At 35.4% G+C, this 13,239-nt stretch overlaps 3 protein-coding genes across 4 annotated transcripts; 2 read left to right on the forward strand and 1 right to left on the reverse strand.

Moving 5' to 3' along the window:
- Nucleotides 1–1,022: 1,022 nt before the first annotated feature.
- LOC145905617 (sorting nexin-8-like) lies at nt 1,023–9,345 on the forward strand. The gene is made up of 14 exons (XM_082992863.1): nt 1,023–1,168; nt 1,300–1,427; nt 1,642–1,774; nt 1,908–2,095; nt 2,208–2,328; nt 2,466–2,587; nt 3,225–3,305; nt 3,858–4,018; nt 5,663–5,795; nt 5,979–6,047; nt 6,660–6,773; nt 7,003–7,038; nt 7,263–7,412; nt 8,510–9,345. Exons 1-14 carry the CDS (start codon nt 1,153–1,155, stop codon nt 8,609–8,611), a joined length of 1,554 nt encoding a protein of 517 aa, XP_082848989.1. The 5' UTR covers nt 1,023–1,152; the 3' UTR covers nt 8,612–9,345.
- On the reverse strand, nt 4,464–5,426 carry LOC145906339 (putative dynein light chain). Its single transcript, XM_082993757.1, has 4 exons — nt 5,415–5,426; nt 5,195–5,299; nt 4,734–4,845; nt 4,464–4,563 (listed from the first exon to the last, which is right to left on the reverse strand). The coding sequence occupies exons 1-4, from the start codon at nt 5,424–5,426 to the stop codon at nt 4,484–4,486; spliced, it is 309 nt and encodes a 102-aa protein (XP_082849883.1). The 3' UTR covers nt 4,464–4,483.
- A 791-nt stretch (nt 9,346–10,136) lies between the features above and the next one.
- LOC145905878 (chromodomain Y-like protein) lies at nt 10,137–13,239 on the forward strand. 2 transcript variants are annotated; one of them, XM_082993194.1, is made up of 9 exons: nt 10,137–10,336; nt 10,680–10,821; nt 10,872–11,048; nt 11,199–11,296; nt 11,359–11,775; nt 12,063–12,241; nt 12,309–12,519; nt 12,603–12,746; nt 12,949–13,239. In XM_082993194.1, the coding sequence occupies exons 1-9, from the start codon at nt 10,304–10,306 to the stop codon at nt 13,096–13,098; spliced, it is 1,551 nt and encodes a 516-aa protein (XP_082849320.1). In that variant the 5' UTR covers nt 10,137–10,303; the 3' UTR covers nt 13,099–13,239. The 2 variants fall into 2 exon arrangements, with proteins under 2 accessions (XP_082849320.1, XP_082849321.1); XM_082993195.1 differs by having other exon boundaries at nt 10,881–11,048.

Here is a 13,239-nt window from a genome sequence, read left to right on the forward strand (position 1 = left end):
CAATATGAATGACAACTTGTGTAGCAATCACGGGAGCCCAGGGTTTGTATTTGCATAAAGAAACACTTTTCAAAATTTAAACTTTATTGGAGGCTGTAATGTTCGCAAAAATACCGCATCGCAAAGATGTCCATTAATCGATCAAGAAAAGTTACTAAAACGAGTAATTAATGCAATTTTTTGATCATTATAGTTACAATGTGTTTAAAGGTGGTAATAGTGTGATGCAAATCAATGTTATATATACAAGTCTTTTCAGCTTGAAACGGTTTGTACTTTAGCTGGTATATTAGTACATATTTCATTCTACGAAACCAGTTCCAGCGGAAGCCCGTATACCACATCCTTAGTTTATGTATTTTCTACCTTCGTTTAAACCACCTCCTATTGTGTGCCTATGGACTACGATTAACAATGCGTGGCAACAGGGTCGCATAGCAATAACTTGATATTTCCACAACTACATACAAGTTTGGTGCATTATCCCAGAAATAGTCGAATTTGCTTTTTTTGTTTGCATTTCACATGCTTAAAGTTACACACGAATCATAGACTAAGATGTCCCTTGCGACGTTGCGCGATAGTTGTGCGTGAAAACGTACCCTACAAGCTGAGCGGTAATCCGTATTTTGACATTTGCGTTTTTGCATTTGTCGTGCGTGGCGTGACGCATCGATCCAGGTTTGGCAACATGGGCTTAGCTAAATAGCCAAGCTTAGAATACGCGTGGGCTGCAATAAGCGATAGAAATTAGTTTTAGAAGTTCTCATTTGTGTTGCTTTCATTGGCTTTTGGGCAAGTCGTTATGTGCTGTGAGCGAATCGGGGCGTTTGTGTGTGTGTGGCTGCTGAGTATGACACAGACAGTTTATACAGTACATATGCACATTCTTGGTTATAGTGAGGATTTGTGTTACAAATTTTAGTTCTCAACAAAATACCTTTCTGTAAAACTTTTTCCGCAGTTGCTGAGTTTATGAAAGCTTAATTGCATTTGTATGGGCTGTTTTTGTTTGCAGTTGTACTACTTATTTTAATTGTAAATATATTATTGGTTTATTGTTGTGCTGGTCTTTGGGATATAATGAGGTTCTAACTTTAATCCTCCAGTGAAACAGTTGGAATTCCTGATTAGTTTTGGAGGAACTGTAGCATGGGTGATCTTACAGGTAAATTGAAACTGTGTTCTGTAAATATATTATTGTATTCCCATCCTTACTGTTTTAAAATATCACATTGGCATTGGAATTTTGTTAAGATTTTGTGGTAACAACCTGGGTGTTTACATGTATTGTGTTAGGTTCTGTGCCACCATACTACAGGGATGTGTATGACTCTCTATGCCCAAACCCAAGCGATGAAATAACACAACAACTTTTGACACAAGTTCTGACAAAATCAGGACTGGAAAGAGCTGTATTAAGTCAGGTAAAAATATGCGACATATATACATTTAGTTTTCCTTGAACTCACTGTTGTTTAAAGTGGTCACTATGAACCAATATTGTGCATAGCTACAGATACTGTTTTATTGCAAACTAATTTTGTCGATTGTGCCAAACTGCAATGGCTGTTTGTGCATTCTTGCCAGTGGTTAAATCTTGGCAAAACAACAGTTTGATTGTTTCCTAATTATCATAAGATTTGGGAGAACATTGAGTGCAAGAATGGTACAGTTAGCCGAAGCAACCTCTACAAGGCATTGGCACTGGTTGCTTTCGCACAACAAGGAAAGGGTGTGAATCAAAAACTTCTGGACAACTTCTCAGGCGTTGGTAAATAAAGCACTATCTTTGCATTGAAAGTAATTTACTTTGTGTGTAACACTTTCAAGTTTATAGAAAACTTATAACAAGTTCATCTGTGTATTGGCTGTAACTATTTCTTGAAAAAAGATTTAAATTTCAGAATTGCCCCGTCCAAATCTGGGTGAAATTAACAGTCTCAAGAAGCTGAGCAAAATGAATCAAAAATCACCTACTGAACTTGATGTTACTTACTTAGAATGTTGTGCATATGACGCTATCCAGGTTACGCAGGTCCCAGAGAAAAAAGGAATATTTCTAAAGCATGTTGAATATGAAGTTTCAAGTGTGGTAAGTATTGATCTGTATAAGTGGCAACATACAGAGGGACGATTTTAATAAAAACCAGAAAATTGTGCAGGGTTTGCTCATCAATATATTTGTGTTTTTATATTTTTGTCAGAAAAACAACTGCACAGTGAAACGGAGATACAACGACTTCATTGCTTTCCATGAGCTTTTGCAGCAAATATTTCCCTACAGGATGATTCCAAAGCTGCCGCCCAAAAAAGTGTTAATGTCCAGTAAGTGCAATATCACAACACCCTTATTATCAAAGGCTGGGTTTCATTTAGCCTTAAGTTCTGGTGAATGAAACCCAAGACACCCTTAAGTCTACAAATATCACAACAGTATATATTATGTATGTTTGCATTCACAGCGGATAGAGAGTTCATCGAATCGCGGCGCAAGTCTCTCAGAAGGTATCTTCAGATAATTACAAGACATCCTGCTATGCATGATTCACCAGCTTTAAGGTTTTTCCTTTCGTTTAATGGACATGTAAGAACATATTTTGCCTTTTACTACATAGCACTGGCCACAGGACAATACTGTACAGGCTCGGTACAAGTACCTGAATATTAGAATATCTGTGTACATAGCTGCTGTAATTTAAAAAAAATTGGGGGTCAACTTTTATGTTGATAAATGAGGCCCAGTTTTAAAAATATTTTTTTACTGTAAATATCCCCTGGAAATGTCAGTAGTTCATTGTGTTTTTATCTGGAATAGGAACATTCCAAGCAACTTGACCTGTTATGGGAATGTATTGTGTCATGCAACAACCTTAAATAAACACTTGATATATTTGCGCAAGCACATACAGTCGTCAGCACAGTTAAACATTAATCAATACTGCAGTTTTTTCAAAGCTAATTTTTTACAATATTCACTTTTTCTTGTACTACTCAAAATTTATTGTTTTGTGTATGTTGGTAAATATAATACCACAATCATGCACAAACCCCAACAGTATTTATAAATTCATATTTGTGGTTGGAGTCCATTGTTTTGGTCATATAGATTTTATTTTTGAAATCCCTTAATACCCATGCGAGAATCCCTTTTTATGACTACGTCCAGTCGTTGAAAATGCATTTGGTAACAAAGGCTATGGTTTGCTTGTTTCCTGTCATAGGAAGTTTCCCACAAAATAAAGGAACAGTTTCGAGGCTCGCCAGACGAATTTGTGACCAGCCCGCTCTCCTCCCAAGCCAAGGTACAAGGAAACAGTTTCAATTTGTTTGTTTAAGCTATTTTTGTTCCCCTCATACTTTGAACCTTCTTGGGTAACATGTGATGCTTTTTTTGGCTTTGCTTTGTTGCCATATTGGCATTGCTTAATTAAATTTTTTTTTCACCTTTTTTGTACATGACCATGTCATGTGATCCTTATCTGCAGCTGACTAAAACATGATTGAGTCTGTATTGTTTATATAAAACCTATTTTGGTATTGTTTCTTTATTTTGAAAACCTTTTGTAATGACATGAAAACATTTTTATTGACACAATAAAAAATGATAATTATTTTGCACAAAGATTTATGTTGTGTTTTGGCCGCATGTATTTTATTGCTATATTTCACAATAACTTTAAACATATACTGTTTTTTTGAAAAAAAAATCAATGCAAAAAGTTTTGCCAATGGAAATTGTGTTGCTTGGCCATCTTAGCTATTGTATATTGATCGTGCTGTATTAATGGTCCAAGACATTGCAGCCTATATACGGTTTGTATATAACCTGTTTAAGTTTGAAATTCTTGTGTTAGGAACTGGTGCCTGCAGACACACAGACTGAGTTCGCAGCCAGCAAAGAGCAAATCAGGCAAGTCACCAGTCATGTTCAGAAGCTGAGGGACATGGCAACTCGTATTGCTGAACGTTCCAAAGGGAATGCTGGAGATATGCAAGGATTCGGCACTGAGCTAATGTATGAAAGTTGTATTTTTGTTGGGAAATCTTTAATATACTAGACCAGTGGTTTCTAAACTGCCTGGTGTCACCCTGGTGTTTCGTTTGGGCATCCAAGGGCATTATAAATATTGAAACGAAAAATTTGACTGTTTGGAAAAATTAAAAGGAATTAAAAATTGTGGCAAACCATTTATAGATTTTTTGATACATTTACACTTGCGGTGAATCTTTCAAGGTGTGTCATAGTGAAATTCTGCTCTTTCATTTTGTATTTAAGTATCTGTACACAGAAAAACAAGCAGGAATTTATTCTTGTTTATTCTTACGTCATAAATTTACTTTCGTCATAAAATTTAATAAGATATGTATTGGGGTATTTTGTTTAATGATTCATTTGCAAACTATGCAGTTCCAGAATTCCGACACAGGCTTGAAATCTCTTCCTATTTGAACTCGTCTAGCTGAAATTTAAAAATGTTGTTTATTTGTGTCGAGATTTTATGTTTCTTGTGCAGTAGACAAGGTAGAAGGTCCCCCTCACTCCGAAGTACATGAAATGCTCTGAAAATATGCACCCACAATTCACACAAAATAACTTATTTGTTTAATTTTACTCTAATACTATTCCTAAAAATTAAGGAACACAACATCATTTTCCAAAATTTATTATCTGGTTCTAAAACCAATTAGAATATAAAAATTGTAGGTAAAATTGTATTTTTAATTCTTACCTGGTGTAAAGGAAACAACGCCACCAAACTTTTTGCCGACCACAACATTCCATGGACCCCCAAACTGTTCATCAAGCTCTGTTTTCACATACTCTGATTTTTCTTTGTCACTCTGTGTAGTAAAACTGTTTTAAAAATATGTTTGGCACTCATAAGATTTTGGAACACCAAAACTTATTGGTCTTAAAATATCTTTTGAATTACATTTTTTGCATATAGAGAGAGAGTTTAAATATAGAGTAGATATATTTTGTTAAGAATATTTTGTTTATTGAGTATACTCTTTTCAAAGGCAATGAATTGCAATTGAAAAGCGCATCAAAAAAACACTGCATTCACCTATCATTAAAGATAGGATTTAGATAATTTCCTACTCTCATACCATAATCATAAGAACAAATTATCAGTTTAGACATTGTCTATACCACATTCAGTACTCTGTGGTTTAAGCAAGAGCACACCTTGAATTCTTTATTGGCCAGTTGAGCAGTTTTAATGATAGACTTTTCTAAACTTGGCTTAATTTCCTTCTTCCTAATATCCAGTTTTTTTTCACGCTTTCCAAACTTAGATTGGAAATTTAGATTATTGAATTGTTGCAGATAAGCTTTAAATAAAAACTTACCATTTTTGGCTTTCCAAGTTTAAACTATGCTATGCAGCTTTTCTTAAACAAAACACTTGTATCACCATAATGCTTTTTGTGATGTCACAGAGCAACAAATGCCAAGCAACAGTTTATTTTTCACACAGTTTGTAGCACTTTGTTTTGGAGAATTGAGTTGTACTTTTGGATTTAGGCAATAGAACAGCTTATGCACATGTTTTTGCCATTGTTGTCACTTGGCAAATGCAGTTTCAATTGATGTTCATCAACTCCATCTGTTTAAAAATATTGTTTCATTTTTTTGTTGCTTGTGTTTTGACAGAGCTTTGGGCAATGACAGTGCAGTGGCTTCGAGATGGGCAACGGGTGGAAATAATGTCCTCAGTATATTGAAGCAATCCTTTAGAAGTTTATCCGTTGAATTCTCCTCGATTGCTGAAAAGCACTCTTTACAGGTGCTGATTTACAGACTCTTTAGTGCATTTGAATATATGACTGGAGTTGCTAATCAATAATAATATGAACAAAATAGAATTTTTAAAAAAGGGTTCTCCAGTTTTTAGTCACCTTAGCCTTGATTTCTCAGATAAAAGTAAAGCAATATATATAAATGTAAGACATTTCTGCTTTGATTTCAGGGTATTCGAGAAGAAGAGGGTGTAGTTGACCAACTGAACGTGTTGTATGACCAACTACTTGCTTATCATGTAAGAGCATTGGTATTCGGTTCATAGATTACTCATGTAAAAGTGTAGGTTCTCTCTGTGACATGTAAAAGTGTAATGTAGCAATTTTGGGAAATAGTAATTGGTTTTGTGGAAGGCTACAATGCCTTGGCTCCTATGCCTGCAAACCTAGTGATCTTCATATGATAGCTGTGATCATCTAGTAAGGACATGTGCAGTGGGGCGATCCTGCCTTTTCATGAGAAACATGAAACACTTCTGGGTCATTTTGTAGACAATGTAATGTTTTTTTATATTTGAGTGAAAACTGCACATCTACAGTCAGACCTTAATTCTACAAACTCTTTACATCCAAAAACTTTTTTTAAAACAACTTTCTTTCCGTGCCATGTTCATGTTGTTTTCCCATTTCGTTAATCCAGATACCCTATTAACCAACATTTTTTGACAAACAAAGTAGTCTGGACTAACAAGGTCTGACTCTGATATACAAATATGTATCATACTTTTGTTTATGTTGCTTGGGATAAGAAAACTAGCTGTTGGTTTGTGTATCTTGTTGCTTGAACATTGGGTTTTTGAGGGATGTTTTTTTACAAACTGTGTAGCAAACCAGTTTTTCTCTGCTTGTAGGATTTGTGTGAAAGGCACGAAAGGGGAGTATTGCGAGAACACAACTCAGCGTTAAAGAAATATGGCGCTTTGAAAAACAAGAGAATGGCAGCCACTGTTACCAACATGGAACAGGTAAATGTTTGCATACGAAGCTGAAGTATTTGGGTATAATCGTATTAAATTAAATAAATATTGGACTATGAGGTAGTAACCTTTAAATTGGTCTTGAATATATACTAGTTGTATTATATCTGTTTATTGTGGAGTTTTGGTGGTAGATCTGTACATAATTATATTGTTTGTAGAAATAGTTTGGTAATGTATTGGTGTGTTGTTTTATGTGTGCTGTTTACTAACACAGGGTGGAGTTGACAAGATTGAATCCAGGATTTTAGCTGTGAGTATTTTGGTTGTGGGTCCTTCTTGTTACTCATAAAGTAAAAACAGAAACTGCGGTTTTATATTTAAACAAAACACCAGGTCTGGCCTACATTTTGAAACTTGTACTGTTTTAAAGTATGGGAAATTTAAACAAAATAAAGCCAAAATAGTTAATGTTAAATTTATATTGTGGAGCAAGATGTTTAGTGTTGAAATGTTAAATCCCTTACATGAAAACAGCAAGAGAACGAGATTGTAACCCGTGAAAATCGCAATTACTTCTCATTGCACTGCATTCACCTGGAGACGCAGTTGATCTACGCCAACATGCAGATCCTGTCTGAGGTTGTTGCCACTCTGGTTGCGACCCAAATCAAAGGACACCAAGAGGTATGATGTCCTTTATTTCAATTTTATGTATTTATTGGATTTAAGGAAATGGTTTCATATAACTGTGAAATGGTGGAAGATAATTAAACTTGGAAGTATTATCTAATACAGCTAGAAAATTTGGTATTTACCTTGAGGTGTTATGTCTGCTTTGCGTACTTCTGCATTTACTTGTCGGTAATGAATTATTTCATTTTAATTCTATGAGTAAACAGACTGGCCCAGTGTGTTGAAAACATGGACATGTTTTATTCTCATTTAGTTTGTGATAAAATGTCAATGTTTTCAGCACTGAGGGCCAGTGTGTTTATTCTCAGAATTATATCCATTATTAGTGTTAATATTTCTAGTATCAATCTCAGTTAGTAATGGAATTAATGTATATTTGGGTTGCACAAGACCAGAGATAAAAAAAACAGACCTTTCCTCAGAATAAAATAATTTGTTGGGTTTGTAGAAGAAAAAAAAACGGGTTAGAGATATTTGTGACAGGAGATGTGAAAAAAATAAAACTTACAATACACAATTTGATATTACCTGACGAAAAGTCATAGTGACAGATTATTTACCACACATTGGTTGTTTTTTTTTGAGAAAATATAACAATGGTGGACAACTGGGATTCTCTGAAATGTTTTCAATTATCAATGTCTTTCATCGTGACAAAATAAACTTCTTCCATTTTCATACAGAGGGTGTGAGCATTAATAGGAGTTTACCACATTTGTACAACATTAACTCCACTGGTTTTATGCTGGTTTTCGTGATTTTCTGCAGTGATTCTTTCGCTAAATAAGTTTGTTTACCCCTCACCCATTGCACTGAAACTTAATCAAATAAAGACAGTGCACTCTAACAACAAATATAAGTGAACTAAGAAAGTTAGAAAAAATTCGACTTTCAGGATTTGGTAAGTGGTTACATTGTGTCGAAAAAACAAATGTTTTCCACATCAAAAGGATTGTTGAAATGAAACATCGCACAAGAATATTTATCTATTGTATGAACAATTGTAAATAACCTTTTAAACATTGTTTGCTGGCAATAATAAAACAGTTTTATTGTTTGTTCTTACCTACTCTTAAAAAACCACACAGATGTCCAAGCTCTGGGAAGAATTGGCTCCAAGAGTCAGTAATCTACTTCCATCACCAGATAAGCAGAGAAATGGAGCTTCAAGTCCTGACATTTCACACTAGCATATTTTCATTGTGTTGACTTCATATGCTCTATTAGCTGCTACTTTATGGAGGATTGTATTTAAAGAGAAACATAATTTTATAAATTTAATAAACTATGATTTTTGCTTACTATTTAAAGATATTAAGGCTCCATAGATCCTTTCTTTTGTAAAAAAAACTTTGCAAAGCCTTCCTTGTACAATAATTTTGTTTTATGTTAAATTTTTCTGTACGTTAAATTCCTCAAACCTATTTTTGAATTATTTTTCATGTTTCTGTTAAGAATTAGTGCCTTTTTTAAACATTTGCATAGAAATACTCTCAACAGTAAAGCCATTCTTTATGTTTTGTTTATATCTCATCACAGTTAAAATAAAAGCTGTAATTTCAGCAATGACTCACACAACTGACTTTACCAACTCCCAAACCATTCTAAAGACCAGTATTTAAGTGTCGGTTGTGCTATGGTGTTTCTTTTTAATGCAAATCTCTCAGTGCTTTTAAATGTGCAATATATATTTAGCAGTAGGCTATTGCAAAACCCCGACAAATGTGTGTATTTACACGTGTTCATTTTTATCTTTAATTCTGCCTGATTGCTCAATAATTTCCCACTAAGTTTTATGACATATTTTCATCACCAAACCCTGAAATCTCGGTTGAAGCAAATGACGATCAAATATCACAATATCAAAGACAATGTGGATTTTCTTTTTCTGTGTAAGAAAAGTGAATGTGGAATAAATATAGATTGAGCCTAGTGTTAGAAAGTGAAACTATTTTGTTTTAGCAACATCTTATTTCATTGATGTGAAAAACTGCCAGGCCAGCACTGTTTTAAGTTACTTGAATTGAGTGAAACTAGCCCATTTCTGTTTTTTATGGCAGATAAAGTAACAAAAGGCAGATATTGAGAAACGTTATTGTCATAAATCAGTAGTGAAAATTGCAAAGAAAATAATGAGTGTTGTATTTTGAGGTGTCATACTTCATATCGATTCTTTCAATATTGTGTTGATATTACAATTCACAAACATTCAGGTCAATTAGGATAACAAAAGTTTGGAAAATTTTAAATGCTTCGCAGATCATTGTGAAAATAAAAGTTCCCACTATTTTTATCCGCTTGCAAAACATTTTAAAATCCCATTTGAATTTCGTCGCAAGACGAAATAGGCTGGGTGACGAGGCGATTTTCTTTTTTCGCTTGGCTTGAGATCAAGTATATATAATTGGTTTATTCCTTCTACCTAAAACCGAGCTGGAATTACATTGTTTTATTTTCTGAAACGTTGCGAGATACGCTTGTGTTTCGAAGTTCGACAGCGGTGATTGTATTGGTCTTGGACGCTGAAAGAAAAAAAAATTGAATATTTTATGGAGTTTGTATGCAAACGTTCTTTGAGTATTTTTTTCTCGCATCACTCCTTTTGCGCTACCCGAAGATATTCACGCAAATGTCTTTTAGCCTCAACACTACCAGTTGTCAGGGTACAGAAGGCTAAGGCTGCTGAAACAAGTTTATTTTCTACTTTCAGCTTATTGTAGGAGACAATTGTCAAAATTTTTGTTTGGAGTCAATGTATTAACCGAAAAACATATCGTTTGTTAGTGAAAAGTGGTTGTGCTGTGTGTTTTTTTTTGCAAAAAGGGGGAAGATTTTCGCCAAACCAGATGACGAACAACATGTAGACCTTCCTACATATTGTTATGGCAAGTTCGTCTGATGAAGAAATCTTTGAGGTACCTTATTTACAAGTGAAAGGAAGTTTCAGTAATTGTGAAATATCGTGCTGCTGGCACATAGTGGTGTACGTAATTACAGTATGCGCCATTTCCTTTACGACACGCTACAATAGCTTTTGAGGATGTTTTTTTTACGATGATAACTGTGTTTTATAGTATTTGTCACAAGTTTTGTTTGATTACACCTGAAGTACAAAACCCTTTTCTGAAGTTCATCAAAGCCAAAATGTATCAAACTAAAAGTAATGTTTTGTTAAAATTGGGAATTGCAATAATTCATATGCTTGAATTCCCGGTTAGTTTGAACAGGCCACTGAATCCGCATACTTTTGCTTGAAAGGTGGAAAAGGTTCTGGCAAAACGCAGGCGTCCAAACGTTGAATATCTTGTGAGGTGGAAAGGCTACACTAGCAAACATGACAGTTGGGAGCCACTTAGTAATCTTTCTGGATGTCGTGAATTAGTTCAAGAATTCAACACTGGTTGGTTCTTTTTCATCGGTTCTGCGATGTGTTGAGTTAATACTTGACAGCTTTTGCAGCGCATAATCAGGAATTACGTGAAAAGACAAGGGAAACTAGAAAAGATGCCAATGTGACCCTATCTCAGCTGTTCGTTGGCAGTAAAGATAAACAAGCTGTCAAACGGTTAGCTGACAATACGTTTACAGCAAAAGTTTCGGTCGACCTTCGTTCAAGCTCTCAAACAGGTAATAGAGGACTGAATAAAAAATCAGCAAAATGTCACATGTTCTCGAAATATTTGATTGAATATTGTTCCCTTTGTTAGTTGTGTTTTGTTTCTTCGGTAAATCCAATATTGCTGCCAATTTTTTGATTTTTTCTTCTGGAATCTTCAGAAAAACAAACCGAAGGCGTTCGCTCTGTTGCGACTGTTGTTGCAGCTAAAGTCAAAAATTCTGCAGATACTGAGACAAGGAAAACATTCGTAGCAAAAGTAGGCCGGGTTTGTTTGGAAGGTTCAAAGATTTTTGATATATTGATTGTCTTTTTGTTAAGGACCATGGCTACTTTCAAAACACGTTGTTTCAAACAAAAACGACCTCACCGTCTGCTTCTGAAACTGCCAAAGTTAAAATTGACGCTCCGAAGGTGGCAATATTGCCAAAAAGCTGCGCACCGCAAAAGGTGTTCAAAGTGAGCGACCGTTTACGTCTGGTGGGCGTTGCTGACCCCAAGTACTGCCCAACGCCGAAAGAACACGATTACCCACGGACAAAGCAAGGCAGAAATTTGTTTAAACCAGTGGAATACCTAGAAATGTCTGCAGACGAACGAAAGCAAGTCGTACAACGGAAATCAGTCTTACGTAGGGCTGGGGTTCATACGGAAAGACTTTTGTACTTGCAATGGCGGGACGACATGGTGGAAATAGTGTTTGCTAATAAGCGGAAGGGCAACTCACTTACTCCGAAGGTAATGGAAAACCATATCGTGGATGTGGAGTCATGTAATCGAGCTCAAGGCGTTGCAAACATAATTACTCGAATATTTTTGTGACGTCTTAATACTGCCACTATGAAATTTGAACAATTTCGCGGATAGGAGTTTAAAATTTTTTTTGCGACTCCACAAGCCTACTTTACATACGTAACTCAGTAGGACTCTAAATGGCAGGCTTTTGCCACCATCAGTAAAATTGAAAAATATTTGCCTTTTGACATAATGTTCCTTCATTTTTGTAAAAAAAATGTTTTCACAAGTTTTTGGAGGAATTGATGAACGCCCTCGACGCCGTAGTCGCCAGTAAATGTGCGCTTGCAGTGCTTACGTCATTAGGAGAAAAATTTTGCAGCGGCTTTGATGTAGAGATGTTAATTGGAATTATTTCGTCCCCAAAACTGTATGGCACAACTCCCCGAAAGCTTTCAGAACTATTGCGGTGAGTAGAAAAAGGTTTTCAAAAGTTAACAACGCACAGTGCAACGTCATTTTTTGTAATTTTGTAGCAACTTTATCAACAAACTGATCGACTTTCCAAAACCGTTGGTGGCCGTTGTGCAGGGACCTGCTGTAGGTCTGGGTTGTTCTATTCTCGCTCTGCTTGACACTGTGTACTGCTCGGAAAGAGCAATGTTTTGGACCCCGTACACCGCTATGGGTGTCACTCCCGACGGGTGTTCATCTTATTTATTTCCGCAAATGTTGGGAATGAATATGGTTGGTGAAATTTGAAGTTAAATGATTTAATAACTGTTCTGTCGACAAGTCGAGATTTAACCAGTAGAAATGTCGATTCTCAGGCAAACAAAATGTTAATGAACGGCATGCGCATTACGGCGCAGGAAGCGAAAGAGAAAGGTTTGGTGACCGAAGTTTTTCGACATGACACGTTTAAACAAAATGCCCTTGCACTTGTTACGGAAATTGCTCATCACAATTCTGAGGTTTGTATGAAATTTTTTTATTTTTTATGTATCTTTGTGGAAATTGGCATCCGTCACTAGGATCATCATAGTGATTGTTTTGTCAGAGCTTAATATATTTTTGTTGGTGCTTTTTGGGAATAAGGGCTAAAATATTAGTTAAGTGTATGGTTGGTTAATTTAGCTTAATATGATTTTAAACCAAAATATACTGATTTTCCAGGCTCTACAGCTCACTAAAGCCCTAATTCGAAACCCATGTCAAATGCAGTTAAAACAAAGTAACTGCTTAGAATGCAGCCAACTTGCTGAAATTTGGTCAACACAAGGTGTTGTTGAAAATCTACAGTCATTTCTAAAGAAAAATGGTTAATATTTTGGCCATTGTTTGCAATTTTATTGAGAAGGGCATTTAGTTGTTCTGGTTTTACTGCCCTGATGTTGTTCACTGCTGAACTGTTTTAAATATATATTTGTTTTTTTTTGCATAAACAATCAGCTGCAAGAGTAAAGA

Source organism: Ascidia mentula, chromosome 6 (assembly GCF_947561715.1).
Source record: "Ascidia mentula chromosome 6, kaAscMent1.1, whole genome shotgun sequence".
NCBI lineage: Eukaryota > Metazoa > Chordata > Ascidiacea > Phlebobranchia > Ascidiidae > Ascidia > Ascidia mentula.

Excerpts from the sequence above, each read along its gene's own strand:
- LOC145905617 (XM_082992863.1), top strand. Across the intron at positions 3,306-3,857 it reads CGCTCTCCTCCCAAGCCAAG|GAACTGGTGCCTGCAGACAC; the intron begins GTACAAGGAAAC and ends TTCTTGTGTTAG. Across the intron at positions 6,774-7,002 it reads CTGTTACCAACATGGAACAG|GGTGGAGTTGACAAGATTGA; the intron begins GTAAATGTTTGC and ends TTACTAACACAG.
- LOC145906339 (XM_082993757.1), bottom strand. Across the intron at positions 4,846-5,194 it reads TGGCCAATAAAGAATTCAAG|AGTGACAAAGAAAAATCAGA; the intron begins GTGTGCTCTTGC and ends TTTACTACACAG. Across the intron at positions 4,564-4,733 it reads CGTTGTTTCCTTTACACCAG|AGCATTTCATGTACTTCGGA; the intron begins GTAAGAATTAAA and ends GCATATTTTCAG.
- LOC145905878 (XM_082993194.1), top strand. The coding sequence starts at position 10,304 with ATGGCAAGTTCGTCTGATGAAGAAATCTTTGAG. Across the intron at positions 11,297-11,358 it reads GGAAAACATTCGTAGCAAAA|GACCATGGCTACTTTCAAAA; the intron begins GTAGGCCGGGTT and ends CTTTTTGTTAAG. Across the intron at positions 12,747-12,948 it reads TTGCTCATCACAATTCTGAG|GCTCTACAGCTCACTAAAGC; the intron begins GTTTGTATGAAA and ends CTGATTTTCCAG.